This window comes from Volvox carteri, assembly GCF_000143455.1.
Source record: "Volvox carteri f. nagariensis unplaced genomic scaffold VOLCAscaffold_74, whole genome shotgun sequence".
Taxonomy (NCBI): Eukaryota; Viridiplantae; Chlorophyta; class Chlorophyceae; order Chlamydomonadales; family Volvocaceae; genus Volvox; species Volvox carteri.
Window position 1 is genome coordinate 130,978 of NW_003307617.1, and position 19,942 is coordinate 150,919.

Genomic DNA, 19,942 nt, shown 5'->3' on the forward strand with positions numbered 1-19,942 from the left:
CTTCTGCTTATAGCCCTTTGCTACCAACCGGGCTTTGTATCGTTCCACTTGTCCGTCTACACCCCGCTTCACGTCGTACACCCACTTCACCGGAATCGGTTTCACCCCAGGCGGCGGTACCTTCAGCTCCCACGTATCTAATGCGTGGATAGATCCGATTTCTTCGGCCATCGCCTCCTGCCATTTGTCCCGTTCCGGAGAGGCCATCGCTTCCTCGTAGGTGCTCGGGATTTTGACGTCCGATACGTTAACAGCAAGGTTGAGTCGCTGGGGCGGATGACGGTCACGTTGGGGGTAACGATGTTGTGTAGAGGCAGCTGCACCAGCCTTATCCTCCCCCTCAGCTGCCTTACCGACAGCTTTAGGTTTCCCCTTAGTGGTCCCGCTGGTAGTCTTAGGCATCCCTTTGGCGGAATCGGCTGCACCGCCGGTAGCCGTGGGTTCCTCCTCAGGTGCCTCAGGTACTGCGCCAACTACCCTAGGCTCCCCCTCATTCAACTCAGCTGAATCTCCAATCGCCGCGTTCCCTTGACTATCCTCTACGGCCTCACTCGGACTAAACTGCTCCCCCTGCCGGGGAGGGGCTGCAGTCTTGCAACTACTGCTAGCCACATCGTCCTCATCATCACTATCGCTTCCGCTGCCGCTGCTTTCGCTATCATCCGCAGGCAGCGTGCGGGACGTTGGCGTTTCCTCAAAAAGCACGCTCCTGCTCACTACGATACGCTTAGACCCGTCTAATAAAATCCGGTATCCTTTGCAGTTGCGTTCGTAGCCCACCAACACACCCTTCTGGCTCGTGGCATCGAGCTTATTGCGGTGCCTCCTCTCGACATGCACCCACGCAGTACACCCAAACACGCGCAAATCAGAGACATCTGGCTTCACGCGGTGGAAAACTTCAAAGGGCGTTATCTGTTTGCCCGACACAGGCGAACAATTATACAGGGCACATGCAGTGGTGATAGCTTCGGCCCATAGTTCGTGCGGTAATCCTGAGTCTTGTAACATCGCGCGGGTCTTCTCTAGGAGTGTGCGGTTCAGCCTCTCAGCGCGGCCATTTTGCTCAGGAGTGTACGGCACGGACGTGTCATGCTGGACCCCCTTACCCTTAAGGTACTGTCCTAGAGCCTTATTCAAATACTCCCCACCGCGATCCGACTGAACTGCTAGCAGCTTCTTGCCCGATTGGGTCTCTAACAGCTGCAATACTTCCTGGGCCGCTTCCGGAACTTCTCCCTTCGTCCCTACACAGCGCACCACTGCAAAACTCGAATGCTCATCCAGAAACGTGGCGACATACCTTGACCCGCCCATAGACGGAACAGGCATCTCACACACATCCATATGCACTCGCTGCAAAACACGGTTTGCTGCATTCCCGGACGGAGGAAAAGACGCGCGGGTATGCTTGGCCTTCACACACGGCTCACAGATACTCTTCTCCTTCACCTTCTCCCGGATTTCAGCCGCGCTCAGGCCCATACCAGTGACCATTTCATCAGACACGAGCTTCTCTAAATTACCGTACCCTATGTGTCCGAACCTACGATGCCAAAGCTCCGCAGATTCAGACAAGACCGCCAGGGTTTGAACACTCTCCCCCTGGCCCAAACGGGTCGCCTTTAGGTAGTAATGGGTGCCCACCCGCACACACGGGATTTGCTCCCCGTACTCCCACTCCAGGCTTGCGTATTTCCTTATCCGCGGGCCTAGGCTGACAAGACGTTTCGGCCGCCTAATCACAGCAACCGGCCCACGAAAATCCACGTGGTAACCCTTCAGACCTAGTTCGCCTACCGAAATCAGCTTGTGACCTAATCCCGGCGCATGATACACATTCTTTAGGGTAATCTTAATCTTGCCATTGTCTCCCTCTGCATCTAGCAGGACGGTACCCACTCCAACCGTCTTGCAAATCGCACCCGCCACACCTTCTAGGACTATGCCGTCCGTGAGCGGTACGTACTCGCTGAAGTCCGACCGGTCGTCCGTAACATGGACGGCCGCGGCCGAGTCCACTTTCCAAGCCAGCTTGGCGAGCGACTTCTCAGCTGTTGCCTGGATTTCCTTGGCTTCGGAGGTGGTGGAGGTGGTTAGGGCCATTACCAGCTGCTTGCTGCGTCGGTTGTTGCCCCTGTTGTTGCCTCTTGTGACGAGCGGGCACTGAGACTTGATATGCCCCAGGACACCACATTTATGGCACTTATGGGTTGCGTAGGGGTTGATGGAAACATCAGGCCCGCCAGAGCTGGTACTCGCCCCGACGTTGACATTTCCCTGGCCTTTACCAGCTCCACTACGGTAGTCGCCACCGAAGCCACGGTGGCCTACCCCACTGCTCCGGTTGCTAAACGCCAGGGCCTCGACCTGGGCCCACTCTGCGTTGTTGTCACCTTGCATCCGCTCCGCCAGGAGTAGAGCGGCCTTGATTTCCGAAAGCTTCATGTCGCTTGGCGGCTTGGCAGCAAAAAGCGTCTGCTGCATTTGGAATTTCTTATGCAAACCACCCAAGATAGCCAGGGCGAATTGGCAGTCGTCGGTCTTCGAGCCTACTGCAACCATTTGCTCGCGCAGATCCTCTGCTTCCTCGAAGTAATCAACAACGGACTGGCCTGTCCGTTGCTTCAGGTTGCTAAATTTCTGCTTTATGAACAAAATGTTCGCTCCGATCTCAGACACGCATTCGGCGCGGATCGCATCCCACGCTGCGGCAGAGTCGGCTGCTTGATCGATCAGCCTGTGAAAACGGGGCACCGTATATTTCACCAGCTGCGATTTTGCCTTCATGGACTTGTCGGCGACGGCGCTCGGCAGGTCTGCTGCCTCGTCCCACAAGTCCTTGCCGGCCAAACAGTACTTCATGGCCGTCCGCCAGCGAAAATAGTTGGCGTAGCTATCTAATCGCTCTACATCATTGTCTTTCCCCATACTCGTCCTATCTCTAAGCCAGAGAGTTGCTAAGCCAGCAAGTTCGGACACAGTACTTAAGCAAAACGCTCGCTCGCTTGCCGCGGCGGCGCGGGGCTCATAACCTGTTAAGATATAGGCGAGTGGAACTGTGTAGGTAAAGCCAACCTTAACCGTTACAGGTATCACAGAACAAGCTTTCAGTCAGAACATCATCTCCTTTATACCAAACATTCCATCTTATCTGTCGTACAGCCGTTAGTGTTCTGGCCGGAAGTCAACAGAGGCTTCACCCTGTCCTTCCTCACTCCGCACAGCCCCCAATGAAATCATCACATTATGGCACAAACCCGTTCACATCCAGCCCACTTGAAGAAATGCGCGCCCCGTCCTGAACGTTTCCCCAGGCTGTTGCGCCGCACCTGTCCATGCCATCCTTACAACCAACCATACACCCTCACTTTGTCCCGACATCAACCTATGTCCCTTATCCTACCAGCTGCTCATCATCCCTTTCTCCCGCCTTGCCATTTCCTTCACCGGAACCCAGGCACGTTCTCCATCCGCCGCCGCTTCCCCTGTGGCCCTTGTTGTGCCGCCAGCATCGCCGCCGCCTGAGATGAACCGCGAGGCATGCCGCCCCCCAGCCCCAGCCCGCGAGATCCACCAGCCGGCGGCCCGGGCGGCCCGGGCAGGGCCCCATCCGGATATGGCTGAGCTCCCGGGGCCCCCACCGCAGCCGCCGCAGCCACCGGGGGAATCCGATCAAGCGTCATGGGCCGGCGAGGGTAACGCACCAGCGGCGCGGCGGCGCCCTGGCCAGCCGCACGCCCCAATACGCCGGGTGGGCCGGCGGGTAACAGCCAAGGAAAGTTTCAACCGTACAGGGCAAAAGGAGCAAGAGGGTAGACCTTCCATAGGGTCAGGTATCGCATCATGTCAACGTTCTTAGCTTACAGGCTGAAAGGACAGGCAAAGTGGCCCACCTACTCACTGCAGCTAGCTAGCCAGCTGACAGTCATGCCCAGCACGACCCGCCAGGTCCATGCCCATTCCCGTTCCATGACCCCACCTGCATCCTAAACACGTTGGGTCCGGGTTTGGGTTCCGTTCTGAACCACTCGTGCCTCAGCGCCTCTTCCGCAGTGGCCCGACTGGAGGGGTTGTAGTCCAGCATGCGGGACATCAGGTCGATAGCCTCCCGGGGGGGAACACACTCCTAAACGGTGGGAGGGAGGGAGGCACGAATCTAAGTGGCAAAAAGCAAGGAGTAGTCAACTGCAGGCGCTGGAGGGAGGAAGGGAGGGAGAGGAGGAGGGAAAGACGAACCACACACGATTGAAGCTGCTGCCAGGGCAAGAGAGGAGGAGGGGAGGAGGAAGGGAGGGAGGGAGGGAGGGAAACCCTCCCACGGCGGCCATAGGGGGATAGGAGGTAAAAACCGCATATTCAAACTTCAAGAGATTGGTTCAGAAGGGACATCCCGGTAGGACCCAGCTGCTGTCGTCTGCTGTGTCACCTATCCGACTGGGGGACAGTTAGGTCCTGATGTACAGCATTACTAAATAAGGCCCAACACCAGCACGAAAGCCAACGGCCCCGCGGCTGTTCAAACCCCCACACAGCTGCCGTCGTCCCTGCCATGTTTGGCTGCTTGGAAAGCATGAGCAGCTTTGCGCTTTGCACTTCTCCACCCGTTCGGCCTCATACCCCGTCCCCAACCCAGCCCGTCTGTGTTCACTTTTACTTCCTCGTCATCTCTCCGCCAGCTCCTACTCCGCACCACCATCATCACCATCACGCTTCACTTCGCGCTCGGATCTCGCGATTTCCGCCTGCTTGCCTTCTCCTTATTCCGCCCACCTACCCGCATTTCCCCACCACCACCACCCATCCCTTACCTGCGGCACGTGTCCCTGCGCCCAGCCGGGTGCCGCCACCCGCATGGCCTCCAGTATCGCACTGTGCAGTCCCGTACCGCCCCACTCGGGCCGCCTCACTCTCACGTTGTCCGTGTTGTCCACCCAGTGGGGCAGCACCTCCAGCTCGGGCCAGGTCTTGATACCCGGGTGACCCAACACACGGAAGATCCTAGCACGCAGGGACGGGGGAAGGGGGGAGAGAGGGAGGGAGGAGGGATGGGGATGAAGGAAAGAGGGACGAAGGGGAGGAGGAAAGAAGTGCGCGTACATGTCTGAAAGTAGGGTGGCGGTGTTCAACAGAGGGGCCAAGGGAGGGCCAGAACAAGGAAGAGGTGGGCGGGAATGACCAAGTGGGTCCACAGCAATGAAGTAGCTGTCCGTTAGTACGGGGGTGGGGGGGTGGGAGGAAAGGAGGGTAGACGGGCATGTAAATGACGCGACAGGCAGCAAACCGTCGGCAAAAGCGAACGCGAGGCAAGGCGGCCCTCCTCTGCCCCTAAGAAGGGAAGCCTTGAGGACCCAAGTCGCACTATAAGAACGCCCCACCACATCCTCCACGGCCCCACCGCCGCCACCCTGCCCGTTTTAGCCTGGTCCCTCCCCCAAACCCGTCTTTTCTAACCCCTTGCCCTTTTGCCCCCACCCTCCTGACATGCTACCGCGGCCTCTCCCCCCTTTGCTCTGCCTCACTTGTCCAGTTGGTCCGCTTGCAGCACATTGCCCGGCGTCTTGCGCTCCTGGCCCTGAGGGGGCAGTGGGACGGGGGAAGGGGGTCGGGTCCAGAAGGGTTGAACGGGGCATCAAAGTTCGCAGCACGGCGACAGCACTACTGGGACTGCTGCTGCTCCTAGCGCATGCCGTAGAAAGATGAGATGCAGCTATGAGATTAGCCCGAACCCCACAGAAGTAAACCTCAGCTGCGACCGGCGCGGAGCTGTAGGCGGGTTTGGGTATAGTACACCTTGGGTTGCGGTAGAGAAACCCCGTATACAGGAACCAGTTTAGCCCTGGCCTACCTGGAACAGCGGCTTAAGTGTGAGCAGCTCCGCAAAGATGCACCCGGCCGCCCACACATCCACCGCGCGAGTGTAGTGGCGGGCACCAAGCAGCAGCTCGGGGGCGCTGATCCCGGGGGCGAGGGCGGGGTTGGGGCAGGGGGAAACAGACCGGGGTCCCGGACCGGGGCCAGAACCAGGGCATGGGACACATGAGCAAGGAAGCCGATGTGGCAGGAGAGATAAAAGCTGAGTCGGAAGGGGCAGACTGGGTAAGTAGGTAGTACGCGGAGGAGAAGGACGTGAGGTTCCCACGGGTAGTCGGACGAGAACGTGGGGCGGCAGGAGGGCCCCGGAGTACAGGGGAGGTCCAGGAGGAGAAAGGAGGATGACGGTCTGACCGAGGACGGACGGACGGACGGGCTAGCCGGCTGGCTAGCTGCTAGGACGCAAACCGACCAGTGGCACACATGCGCCGAGGGGCCCACCCGGGAAGATCGCAGGAGGAGAATGAGGCCGTGTTCAACCCGATGCGAGCCACCACTCCCCTGGGCTGCGGCCTCTACCTGACGCATCTTTACACATGCATACACACACGCAGGCGGCTGGCAGAGGTTAAGGCCTGACTTCTGCTCCCGGTCGACCCGGGTTCAAATCCGCCTGCCGGCTCCACGGGTGTTTGAGGAGTGTTGAAATGGGAGGTGACCCCCCATCCTATGGACGATGTAGGACGTGATAAAATCAACTTGCTAGCTGACCAGGAACTAAGTTGATGCGCCGTTGATCCGCTAGATTTGGTTGGATGCTGGTGGTGAGTTGCCGAACCCAACGAATACATTCTGAGGTCGGATGGGGTAACGGATTAGGGTGCCCCTCTAGCAGGGGAGAGCCCCGGGAAAGGGGGCCGCTGGTGAAGTTAACCACACTGTAACAACATACACACACGCTTACGCACCTCCACACCCAGGGTCCCCCATTACCGCTCCCACGCCCCCTCAGCTGCACCCTCAGCTATGCTCACCGGTACCAAATGGTGACCACCACGCCGTTGTCCGAGAGGGGCCGCGCAGGGGCCTATGCAGTGCAGTGCAGGGGGTGGGGTGGGGTGGGGTGGGGTGTAAGATGGACCACTGGCGAATGGAGCAGGTACCAAAGATAGACGGGGTGGTGGGGTGAGGTGGGGCCAGATCGGAGAAGGGTGAAGGAAAAGAAGAACGCACCAAGACGTACACAGAGGCGGTACGCAGGGTAGGCTTGGAGATTAAGTTGCGTGCGTGCAGCTCGTCCTGGACCGTCCCAGGGTTAGAGCACACATCTCCCCCCCACGTATCCCCGCGGTCCGCCCTCCCCCCGGCCTCCCCCTCGCACCTGGAATATCCTGGCCAGCCCGAAGTCCGCAATCTTGACACAGCCATGTTGGCTGGGGGCCACTGCGGGGTCCTCGCCCATCACCAACACGTTGGAGGGCTGAAAGAGGAGGCGGGGCGGGGGCGGGGGTTAAGGGGGGCAAAGCGAGTGGAGGGCGAACATGCGATTATACAAATTGTATGACAAAGCGCTGGTGCCCTCGGGTCCAAGGTGAGGGAGGGATAAAGTGGGGAAGGGGGCCGGAAGAGAACAGTGAATGGGGAGGACCGTACAGAGAGGTCGCTACAGACAAAACGGGTTTTTCTTAAGTCGAAAGGGTGACCTGGCAGTCCCCGCGCCAGCCTCCCCATTCCGGACGGTGTCTTTGCCTCTCCCGCCCCTGGCGGACGGAACCCCTTACGGACACATACGCTCTGGCCTGGAGCCTCCCCACACACCTGCTGAGCCCCAGCCGGCACGCCCCAGCTCTTCAAACACACTTGTACAGTAAACTCCCCCCCTCCTTTCCTTCGCCGCTTTCTCCTCCCCACCACGGCCTATTTGCTTGGAACACCTCCCCCATGCCCCCGGTCCCCAGGCCCACCTCGCCCATCTCCCTCAGACCCACATCCGCACGAGCAACCCCTTCCTTCCCTCCTCTCCTCCCCCCTTCCCAACCTTGAGGTCCCGGTGCACCACCCAGTGCTGGTGCATGTAGCTGAGACCGTTGAGCAGGTGCCACATGACCGTCTTGACGATGTACTGTGGCATCAAACCTGGGGAGAGAGAGGGGGAGGGAACGGGGAGAGGGAAGAGAGAAGGAAGCGAGCTAAGGCAAGTTGGGCATATATATCCAACAGAACTGTTTTCAAATCCAAGGTATGGATTCAGATCCAAATTTCATAAAGCCATGTTGGATCCAAGTCACTTACCGAAAGGGTTGTCCCGGCGGTTGTCCTTGTTGTCCCTGTGAAACTTGATCATTTCGTACAAGTCGTACTCAGCGTATTCGAAGGCCAACCACAGGGACGGCTCGCTGTGGTTGATGTGCGCGCTCTCCAGCTGGGGAATTGACGGTGTGTGTGGGGGGGAGTGCAGTCGGGGCTGTTAGGTTGGTAGGGTTAGAGTAGGCAGTTGGAAGCCACAGAGGAATGCCCATACGTATGTGTACTACACTTTCTGACGTTGAGCTTCACTTCGAAATCGTAACAGCAGCCCATACATACGGGCTCTGAGGGCGCAGATGGCCAGGGCGCAAGCGAGGATTTGGAATGAGCTGAGGGCCGAGGGCTGTGCGGTGACGTTCTGTGTGTGTCTATGTGGGTTGCTGCCCTCGCCTCAACATGAGGCGGTGTGTGTGGTGTGTGTGTGTGTGTGTGTGGTGTCATACCGTCGCGTTTTGCCTGTCACCCAATATCGCGCGCTCTTAAACATCCCTATGCTGTACGTCATGCATAGGCTTGAGCCATGCTGCCACCGGAGCGCCGTTTCCTACCCCGCTTCCACGAGCCCGGCGCCATCCCTAGGGCCCTAACCCCCAGGCCCCACCTTGACTATGTTGGGGTGGCTCATCTCCCTGAGCAACATGATCTCCCGAATGGCGGTGGGGGATACGCCGTCACCCTCCTGGGGGGTGGGGTGGGAGGCGGTGCGGGGATGGGGGGGGGTGGCCGGGGAGTTGCATGGCGAGTGGGCGGGATCATGTATGATGCAAGAAGCACAGAGTAAACTGTGCCGACACGTGTAAAGCGGGTGTACGTGTGTGTACGTGTGTGTACGTGTGTGTACGTGTGTGTACGTGTGGGGGGGAGCCCCGTGGGGAAGGTTGAGTGGTGGAGCATGAGGTGGTGGGGTAACGAGGCGAGGTACTCTGTGGAGCGGTGATGTGTCTACACGGCTCACGCAGAGCGCCAACACGCGGGAACTGACAACCAAATGCACACAGCCCCGGCAGGTGGGGGCTCAGGAAGCAAAATCACCAACACCATTGGGGAGTGGGAACACGACGTTCAGAGCTGCGCCTACGCAGCGGGTAGGCAGCACTGGGGCTGCACTGCATTCCCGGACGCAACAATTATCGAGGAACAAAATACGGGAATTGGACGGATGCGACATCTACAGCAGCCGCGGTGCTGTCCCCGTGTGCTGTGCTGCGCCGTGCTGTGATGTAGTATTGCTACACCCGCCTGGATTAGGTCGGGATGGACAGAGGGCTGAGACACGGAGTCCCACTTCTCATTTCCCTCCTCACCCGGCCGCTTTTGAACTGCTTGATGGCGTAACGGCCGCCCGTCTCCTTGCTGCGTGCATGGTACACCAGTCCGTAGGTGCCCTCGCCTGGGAGTAGGGGCGTGGGGGAGCCAGCGGGGGAAATGGGGGGTTGTTCGGAAGCACGGCCGGCTAGCGGCGGGTGGACGAGGCGGGGGATTTGAAATGGGAGGTGGCAAAAGGGGTTCGGCGGGTTGTTCCGTTGTGGTGGAATGCGGCCAGGGGGGTTCACGAAAATTGTGTTTACGAGACGGAGGTTGATCGTGTGGGGATGACAGACAGGCATGGGAGACGGAAATTGAGGCAGGGAGATGGAGGATTGCGGGTGCTTTGAGAGTCCGGGATGGCAGTGCCGAACCGAGGGGCTGGCCCTACCGATTTTGTCGCCCTTCTCAAACTTGTCCCATACTGAGGAGCTCGTCGCTATGGTGCTGCCTGTGCCGCTCGTCCCGTTTTGCTGCTGTGGCTGCTGTGCCTGCTGCGCCTGTTGTTGCTGTGCCTGTTGCTGGGTTCGAGCACCATCGTAAGCACTACGGATTTGTTGCTGCTGTTGCTGCGCAAAGCTGTTCATAGAGCGCGTTCAAGGGTTCTAGGCAGGTTGTTTCCTAATCAAATGCGTCTGCATTTGTCCACGCAAATAGCTTTTTTATGCATAATATGCAACTTTCAAACAGAGGACCAACGTCCTAGCGACTCGCTTAGTTGGCGTTGGAATCAACGACACGATAACTCAAGTAGAGACGAATATCTATGTAATGTGAGTAATTTCAGTACTGTCTTAGGAGAGGATATAAGTTATGTATGCATTTTCTTTGCCCTGTAATTAATCCATAAGACTGTAGGATTACAAATCGAGGACTCACTTAGCCTCGCCTGAAGCCCATGCTATGGTTATTCAATCTTTAATCAACAATCGGAAACTGTAACAATCCTTCAAAACGTTATGTCCCGTTCAGCATCGACCATCTCAGTCGCGCGTCTTGCATGCTGCGCCGACGATAGCACCGACCGCGGCTCGTGCCGCATCCGCCTCCCCGCCAGCATCTGGACGGCAGCAGGAATACCGTATCACAGACCCGTCGTTGCTAGCATTTACTGCGGTGCGTTTGACCGACCGCTGCTGCACTTTGTACTGGTACGGAACCCTCTTCCGTCTCATATTGGGAGCCATCACGAGAGCGACAAGTACCTTCATCCTCATCTAACAAATTTATCCCCCTTGCCAAATAAACAACGACAGAGCTCCTAGCCCTGTCCAGCACCGCTCTTAGCCCACCGCTTTGCAAGCCTTCATTCCGTTACTCCCCCTTTCCCTCCTCCCATTCTAATCGTGTGCGCAAACCCAAAGAGGGCTCCAGCCATCCCTGGAGGATTCTCTGTGTATCCGCGCTGGCGCCCGAACCCGACGAAAACCCATTCTCTAGCCAACCCTGTCCGGACACGCTGTCAACGCAGTCCCTGCCGGAGGCGCCATCACCACGGACGCCGCCACCACTACCTCAGACACCACCAACAGTGCCTCAAAAACAGAAACAACAGCAGCAGCAGCAGCAGCAGGCCTCAAGCTCGCGGCGTAGCTCAGTTTCCGCCTCGGTTGCGTTGGTGGACCCGACAGTAGTTCTGCCGCCCCCAGGCGGCAGATGGGAGCAACTGCGGAAGTTTCTGACGGGGCTGACGACTCCCGCAGCGGAGGTGGTGGTCTGCCGAGGGCAAGGTGTCGCCGTGGCGGCTGAGGCACGGGTACGTGTCCTGTACCTACTGCCCTTTTTTCTCCTCCTTTTCCTCTTCCATATCGTCGTCTTATCCTCTTCCTTATCATTGTCTCTGTACCCTCGTGCTCGGCCACCTCCGTCAAACCCTTAGTCTGTGCATGAGCTCCAGCTCCGGCTCAGTCCACATTGGCCCGCATTCAGCCTTGCTTGCTTGCGTTCGGTGTTTTACTGGTGTCGACCTCCTGGACGCATTGTCCGCCACCTGCTGCCTGGACGAAGTGCAGGTGCGTGTTGCCCCGGGGCAGGAGCACCTAGCGACGCCCCTCATGTCCTTCAAGCTACACCAGGCGCTGGTGGTGCCGGGCTGCTGGCTGAAACTTTCGGTAAGGCTGGGCTACGGCAGTCGACAAGGAGGGGCTCGTCTTGGGCTTCAGTTTGACCTCTGAAACCCAGTTCGGAACAATTCTGCCCTGTAGCCCATGACCACTGCCGACCGGTGGTCCACCCTTCTGTGTGGCGAACACCTTGGATCATCGCCGGGCTCACCCATCTCGCACCTTCTAACCCTTCGCCCGGGTTTGGTCTTGCTCGAGCCCGAACAATCTTGATTCCTTTGCAATTTTGTCCTGTTGAAAATTCTCTTCTCTAGGTTGGGCTAGACCGCCACGTGACTACTGCTATTTACCCGAGCCCCTCCTGTCTAACCCCCCTTCTTCCCATTATCCATGCATCCGGGTCGCGATCATTGTCACGATCAACATCTTTGGATAAATGCCGGGCTTGTGGTATGCGGGAAATAGCCGTCAAGCCACTTGGAGGTGGTTTCAGTGCTGCCAGAGCCGCAGTTCCCAGACCAGCCGCAACGCATTGTGCCGTCCACTCGGATAGCAATGGTGGGTCGCATCGGAGAGCCGTTGCCGCCGACATCCCAGCTGCTGCCATCACCACCATTAGTACCAGAGCAGCAGCAGCAACAACAACATCCAACGTGCGGGCCAATGCGGGACGTGGAGGACGTGACGGTGACCTGCGGGCCGAGCCATGGTGGTGAGGGTCGTGGCGTCGATGCTGCATCGTCGGCTGTGGCGTCGAAATCATCAGCGCCGAAGTCGGGCACGGCAAAGAAGGCGACGTCGCGGAGAAAGGAAGGTACACCAGGCGAGGATCAACAGTCCTTGGCGCACAGCCGCGACCAAGACCTCCACGAACAGGAACAGCAGCAGGCCCAACCAAGACCACATAGCTTGAATAGGCAAGCGTCAAAGACAGCAGCAAGGTCTCAGCGGGGCCGGAGATCGGAAGATGTGTCGGGGCCCAGCTCTACCTACCGATCTTCAGGACCTGCGTTGGAGGAGGGAGGTGTGCGGGAGGGTGCCCGAGCGGTTGGAGAGTGTCCCGCAAGGGACACGGCAACGGAGCCACTGATCATCGCTTGCAGCACCGGGACCCCGTTGGGTACTGTAAGCACCCCCGGCCCTGACATTGACAATGGAGCGAAGGCGCAGGTGGTGAAGGCAAGCTCGGTATCGTCCCACAGTGCGACGAGCTTTGCGGCATCTGTGGATACTAGTATAGCAACACAGTCAGTATCAGCTTGTTCTTCATCAGCAGCGTCGGTGGCAGCAGCAGTGACGGGAGTAGGAGCAGGAGCAGCGGACGTTGGAGTAGCAGCAGCAGCAGCGGCGATTGGAGGAGCAGGGGCAGAGTCGTCAGGATCGGGGCTCAGGGAGGACGGCGTGGCCCAGGCCGACTCGGTCGCCACGGCTGTTCCCGCCAAGCCACAGAGCAAGTCGTCGAAAGGCAGATCGAAGGCGGCTGAGTCGAAGACCGCGTCGAAGTCGGGTTCGAAGTCGAAGTCAAAGGGCTCGAAGGCAGGGGCAATTCCAGCGAGTGCATCGCTGTTCAGCGCTCTGCGAGGTTTAGGCGATAGCGACTGAGGAAAAGTTCGCTGCTTTCATGGTGCATGGCGACGCAGCGAGTAGACAGGAAAGGCAGCACTGCTGGCGTGTACAACTTCCGACATTACGCTATGCATTTTTCGTCCCACGGCACAGCCAACACTATCCTCTTACAAATTGTGTGCTCTTGTGTCCATGAGAGTGCATTTTGTGCATGCAGCTATCGTTGCTGCCTTCATGTATCGCGCGTTCAGGTTGAGTGGGGTCGGATGGATGGTTACGGGACACATCTCCAGGATTTAAAGCTACGGGCCGAGTGAGCCGAGTGCACAGTGCTTGCAAATCCACACGACCAGATCCACACGGCCAGTGCATCTACCAGGTGCTGCCACGGGGTCGGACCTGCTCGCGTGCGAATTAAGACAACCAACGGCGACGGCCGAAGGCGTGTGAAAAAGAAACTAACTGCCTCTGAAGGTCGGGCTACGGTCCGCCTCACATGTGTCAGGCGGGTCGTATAACGTGACATCAGGTTTTGCATTTGTGTTCCCCCTTCCTCCCATGTACACACAGACACGCACAGACTGGGACAAAAAGCTCAGTCCTGAGGCAAGTACGTCTGATTTCTTTACTATCATTGCTTCATCGGTCGGTTTACTCCGATGGCAAAAGGCAACCACTCGCGCATTTTCACCTGGGCAACCAAAAACTTCCCACAGGTAATGACACGTGGCCCTACCTGTAAATCCTTGGCCAGTAGTAATTGCTAATTCCTTGGGAGCATTTCGACACCATGTACACATAAATCCGTTCGTCAGCGCGAGGTCGGTAGGATGATCTCCTCTCTCCCGACATGGTTGCGAAGTCAAGGAACCCGGTGGTAACGACGCGAGCCAGTCCGTTAAGCGTCTTCGTCCTTCGTCTGACATTGCGGCATACCCGGCAGCAAAGGTCATTTGTCCGATGTGCGTCGTGCTGAGCTCCGAATGCCCTACACATGCAGAACCCCCCTCTCCTCCTGCCGACATGGAGCAAAATATCCAAACCCGCTGCTCACAAGGCCTTCACCTACCCGGATCCTCCATGGAATATTATGCTGGCGTGGATATCCCCATTGCAGTTAAGCTAATTTGTAGCTGTCAATCTGTAGCTGATCTGCAAAGATAAGGATAGGAAGGCCTCGTGACCCCAACACCCCACCCACGCTGGCCAAGAGCAGACGACAAGCAGGGACGCTCCATCTGCTCTTGTGCTTCCATCCTCATCCAACAAGCCAACTAACAAAACGAACTTGGCGTTTCAATGGTATAGAGCCAATGCAAGGTCTTTAGTGCAATGCGGGTGGGCGGTGCCAGCTGCGGCAATAGAGCCCCTACACAGGAACTGACATAGGAAGTGAAATGCACCTCCTCCTTAAAGATCCCACACAACACAACCCATGAAGGCATGCGTCCCGGACAGCTGTGTCACCCTTCGACAGTTCCAGGGTGAGAAGAGAGGCGCAAGGCGGGTGTAGCTTAATTGGCCCTTGCCCCAGATAAGTCAGTGTCAAACAGGAACCTGCCACCGCCGCCGCCGCCGTGTACTCATGGAAAAAAGCGGACTTGACGGAGGTTTCCTTTCTGGGGGGTTCCTTCGAGTCCGTCGATCAGCTTTTATCGCTGCGGGAGACATGACATTAGTGCAGTGGTCTGCCTTGGCCAAGTAGCATGGCCTCAGCGGGCCCTTGTCGGGTCTTGCCTCCTTTGTCCGCCGGCAGACTCCAGCCACCACGACGACGCAGGCCGGGGCGACGATGCAGCCTTCGGGACGTCTAGGAATTACCACCACAACTGCTGCCGCCGCTCCCTCACAGTTTCTGAAGCAGCGCCTTGATTTGCGGCACAACCTGCGCCATAGACTGGTGCGTCTCCTGCTGTGTAGCCGGTAGACCATATTGAGGTGGGTCAGGGGTTCAGCGGGAGATGAGCAGGAGATGGCTGGCAGCACACGAGGCTCGGTGATGATGCATGCACACGTGCACAAGCACCATCCGTATCCCGGCCCCCTGCCAACCCACACCCGACTCATTTCAAAACCGTGTCGTCGATGTGGGAAATGGGATGAAGTCAGCCGCTCTGTGCAGGCAGCACAGCATGCTGTCATACGCAGAACCCGTACTAACGTTACGTCATGTTACGGCACCCGCACGATGGCCGTTAGAACCTCGCGTCAAATACTCATATCTCGACCCCATCCTTTTCCTGTCTGCGTCTGTGTTCCCTTTCAGTAATGAAAAACCTCCCTTCTCGCAGCAGCCCCGCCCGCCCAGTCCCACCCCACCCCACACCCCAACAGTGTGCGACACGGACGGGGATGATCTCGCCCTGGAGCTAATAGCTAACGTCGCCAGAGCAAACCACCATTCGGGGGTGACACCAAAAGATCAATCGGTAAAGCACTTGCAGATTTTCGAACGAAACGTAGCATCTCCCCCCAAACATACCCACCAGATTGGTTCGCAAGCTGGTAGCAGGCTGTTTGCTGGGCCTCACGGCAGAGGCCGCCATGCCCGCCGCCCACTTGTCGCATTGGCACAGCACCTCCTCACGCTTGAGCCGAAAATGCTGAGTCAGCACGTCTCGAAACGTGGCGCCACCTGCGTGTTAAAAAGGAAGGTAGAAGAGGAGGGGGATGACAAGGATGGGAGTGGAAGATTGCGTGCCACGTGATCTGTGTGATGCTGTATGTACACTGCAAAAGACACACACACACACACACACCTGGTGGAGGACCTGGTGTTCAATGACAGGAGCAGCAGAGGCGGTTGGTGGTTGAGGCGGGGGGTGGGTGGGTTAGGTGGGTGGCTGTGCCGATGAGGCGCAGTGGACGTGACGCAAAGAAAACCTCAAGAGGTGCAGCGACAGCAGCGACGGCGGCTGTGGGCGCAGACGCCGCTGCACGTCACTATACACCGGTTACGTGCAGAAGCACCACCTTTTACCCTCCACACAAGTACACAGAGTGAAGCTCTACTGTATGAATCGTCTGGAACAAAGCTCATCGCCCAAATGTGGATTCCAAAGCCTTCCTTCCCTACCAATCTTTAGCCCAGCCCCCAGCCCGCACCCGGACACCCGAAAACGCCACCTTGCTACCAGGGTTCCGTTGCGACAGCATTGAGCCCCTCTCCTCCTCCTCCTCGTCCTCGTCCTCCGGAACCACCCACCCACCCACGTACCCACCCGCCAGCGGGCTACTCGTGGTCGCCTCCCCCGCCGGCTGCGTAACCATCCGCAGTGCAGGCAGGATGGAGAAGGCCAGCGTGTTGTAGCGGATGTGGTCGGCGTAGTCGCTGGCGGCCTGGCGCCCCACGGCTGTATTGGCCGCGGACTGAGGGGGGCAGGCAGGGGGGCAGGGAGGGATCATACGCAAGGAACAAGAAGCTGCACGGCAGGCAGGCAGGCAGGCAGGCAGGCAGGCAGGCAGGCAGGCTGGCAGCACCCCACCCGATACAGGATCATTCTCCCGTGCAACAGGGCCGACCCGAAACGGACTCCGTGCCTGATACGGTTGCTGCCTCCTCCCCTCGTCCTCCTACTGCTCCTATTTCTAAAACTTCTTCTACACTCAATGCCAACAGTATAACTGCCACTACTACTGCCACTACTGCTGCTGCTGCCACTGGTTCTACTGCTGCTACCCCCCCTGCCTCCCACCACCTCACCTCCCACCCTGGCTCATTGTAGTAGGGATCAGACACCAGAATCATACTTTGAATGCTCACCAACACCTGAAGGGAAGGGGGGGAGGGTATTACGGAAGAGGAAATCCGTCAAGTACGTTGCGGGGTTTAAGGATTGAGAGATCGCTGAGGGAAGCGGAAAGCATGGACACACACACATACACACATACGGTGTGCAGCCGCACACTTCGGCCGTGCGACCTCTCACCTCCTCCATCCCACCCACCGTTTGCCACGTACACACGTGCAGGCATCCGCCACACCTCCAGTACCTCAGTCCTTCTCGTGGCGCAGTTTTAAATTGTAACACCATAACATTCATCACCCGCAACCCAAGCCCCGGCGGCTGCTCCCTAGGCCACATGCGCACACACATACAGATGTGGTCGCGAAATGTGCTGGCAGCTCCCCCCCCCTCTTTACCCCTCTCTTTTTCCTTCTGGCCTGTCATTGCCTGTCCCCGCTGTAATTGTTGTCATTGCACCCACCATCCGCTCCTCCGCATCCGCATCCGCACCTGCAGCACTGTGGACATGGCTGGATCCCAGGAGGGTCCCGACCAGGTGCCCAGCAGCGACAAACACACCTTGCCCCCCTCGTACAGGTTGGGATTGAAGCGAACACGGCCGCCACCCGTGGTCAGGAATTGGACCTTCGTGCGCCGGTGGGGAGGGTTGAAGGGGGGTTGGGAGGGTTGAAGGGGGGTTGGGAGGGTTGAAGGGGGGTTGAAGGGGGGTGAAGAGGGAGGAAGGGGGTTTGGGGAAGGGGGAGAAATCCTAAGCCCGTCGTCCTCCTCTGCTAAGCAACCCCTCTACTCCATCCCCCTCCAGAAGCTTGTCCAACCCCAGCCCTTGACCCCCAACACTCCCCCCTCCTTGCCAACCCTCGGCCCCGGCCCCTATCCTCAACTCACCTTGGGCGGCAAGTTCGGGTACTCCGGGGGCAAGTATATGTCGAAGATGAACGCCCCGTTGGCGTACGGCGTGTCCGAGGCGGGGAACACAAGGGCCCTGCGAAGGTACGGCATAGTGTCGGTGAGTAAGACGGCTTACGACCATGGGATGCTAAACTGGAAACCTCATGAGCCTGTCAGCCAGTTAAACAGCTAGACAGTTAGGCAGTTAGGCGGTTAGAACGTTAGGCAGCTTAGCTCCTTATGACGTTATAGACGCGGGGAACCACAGCTCGTCCCTTCTTCTCTCCGTCCCTCTCAGCCCTCTCTCTCCCGCCTGCTTTACACTCCTAACCCCGACTTGACACATTGACGCATAAACAACAGTACCTTTATCCCCACCCCCTACCATCCCCTAGACACACAACTCTAGGTGATGCAACCCCGCCCTAGCACGGCAACCGCTCTTCAGCCCTCATCCACCACAGGCCCCTCCCCTCCCCTTCCCACCACAGGCCCCTCCCCCTCAGCCTCGAACAGCCCAAAGCCGCATACATACATACATCCTTCCCCTCCTCCCCACCGCCTTCACGGCTCACCTGATGACGTCCACCCGGTTATCGTCCACCGCGACGAAGGCCGCCGCCTCCCAGTCCAGCGGCAGCCCGGTAGCCAGCCCAGATATCTCCCCAGTGATGCGCTTCAACCGCCGCCGCATCACGTCGCCACCCGCACCGCTGCCTGAGGACTCTGCGTCGCGCCTGGCTTGATGCGGGCGGGTGAGGAGGTGGAGGGAGAGGGAGAAGAGGAGCAGAGGCGGGGGAGGGAATCATTTGACGACGCTGCTGCTGTTGCTAATGATGATGGTGATGCAAGGGGTCAAAGATACAAGTGGTGACGTCCAAGGCACCCACTGCCGGAAGGGGGAAGGGGGGGGACTGCCAGGGAAGCGAAACATCCTCCGGCTGACCCGACAACTTCACCGCCTCACCGCCTCCCCTTGTAGCAAACCTGCTCACCTTTCCCCCCATCCTCCTTCCCCCTCCTTCCACTCGTCTCCCTTCCCACCCACCGGAAGAAGTGGTCCCCCAGCAGGGACACCTCGCGGAACTGCAGCGGCCGCATTACAGACAAGTACTCGGACCGCCGGGCAGACAGCCCAGCAGCCGCATCCGCGGTGGGGACGGACGCTGCTGAGCCGGGCCTGGCGGCGGCGGCGGCGGCAGCAGCAGTAGCGGGGGCGGCCGTGGCAGCGGCGCCGACGCGGCGAGGCCTCGCCAGCGGGGCACCCAGGTCACATCCGGTGCCGGTGGCGGCAGCGGGTGCAGCTGGTGCAGGCGGCTGCAGCTGCAAGAGGGCTTGTAGAATTCCTGAAAAGGTGAGAGGAGAATTGTGCGACACGGGTCTAGGTGTGTGTGTATGTGTGTGTGTGGGGGGGGGGGAGAAAGAGTGGGGTAGGCAACTGAGTCGAGTTACGGTTCGTGCGCTCCTTTACTCCGACTAATACTACTATTATTACTGCTGCTGCTGCCGCTTGGAAGGCGAACCGAGTGAAAACTGCTACTGCTGCTGCTACTGCAAATGGCGACAGGGAAACAGATATGTGGCCCCCAGAAAAGCTCAAAGCTCTTACGCCCTAACTTGCTTAAATTTTCCTGCAAGCAAGTACCCACGTATCCATGTAACCAACGGATCCTCTATCCCATTGAGAAAGCGCGGCAGAGAACACCCGACAGGGAGGCGGAGGAGGCGGCCGCGGCGCTACCTCTTGGGGAACGCAAAAACCTCACGGCGCACAGGCTATGAGGTTTAAACAGAGTAATACCGGGGGCTCGCTTCCCCCACCCCTTCGAACCGCATTGCGTCCTCTTTTTACCTGTTGTACGAGGTACATGATACTGGTAACGTTACGGCCGCTTTCCAGCACCGAGCTAATGCTCGAAAACGTGCTGGGCCAAGAGAGACATGCCACCGCCAACATGCGCCCCTGTTTCCCATTCACCCCCTCCACCCCCCTCCGCCCACCCTGAGCCTCCCCCATGCTGCCCCTCCACATGCGGGCCCCAGCCGCCACCTCCTCCGCGAGGGCGCCCAGCTCCAGTGCCAGACCCAGTGCGGCGATGTCCTCCTCAGCGCCCTCAACCAGCTCCTGAGGAGGCGGGGATGGAGGTGGGGGCAGCGGGTTTAGACAGGGGCTGTAACGGGGTGGGATGGGGAACTGGAAAACAACACGATGACGATGATGATGATGATGATGATGATGATGATGATGAT

The 19,942-nt window shown here is 58.6% G+C and overlaps 2 protein-coding genes across 2 annotated transcripts; both read right to left on the bottom strand.

Moving 5' to 3' along the window:
- Window positions 1–3,928: 3,928 nt before the first annotated feature.
- On the bottom strand, window positions 3,929–9,728 carry cdke1 (cyclin dependent kinase; the record flags this gene model as incomplete). Its single annotated transcript, XM_002957487.1, has 10 exons — window positions 3,929–4,108; window positions 4,851–5,001; window positions 5,523–5,575; window positions 5,849–5,954; window positions 6,849–6,901; window positions 7,196–7,294; window positions 7,853–7,950; window positions 8,107–8,236; window positions 8,723–8,800; window positions 9,426–9,728. 10 exons carry the CDS (start codon window positions 9,726–9,728, stop codon window positions 3,929–3,931), a joined length of 1,251 nt encoding a protein of 416 aa, XP_002957533.1.
- Window positions 9,729–17,365: 7,637 nt separating this feature from the next.
- VOLCADRAFT_35628 (uncharacterized protein) lies at window positions 17,366–18,377 on the bottom strand (the record flags this gene model as incomplete). The annotated part of the gene is made up of 3 exons (XM_002957488.1): window positions 17,366–17,428; window positions 17,690–17,786; window positions 18,268–18,377. Coding segments are annotated over 3 exons (270 nt in total), but the record flags the coding sequence as incomplete, so codon positions are not given.
- Window positions 18,378–19,942: the final 1,565 nt, after the last annotated feature.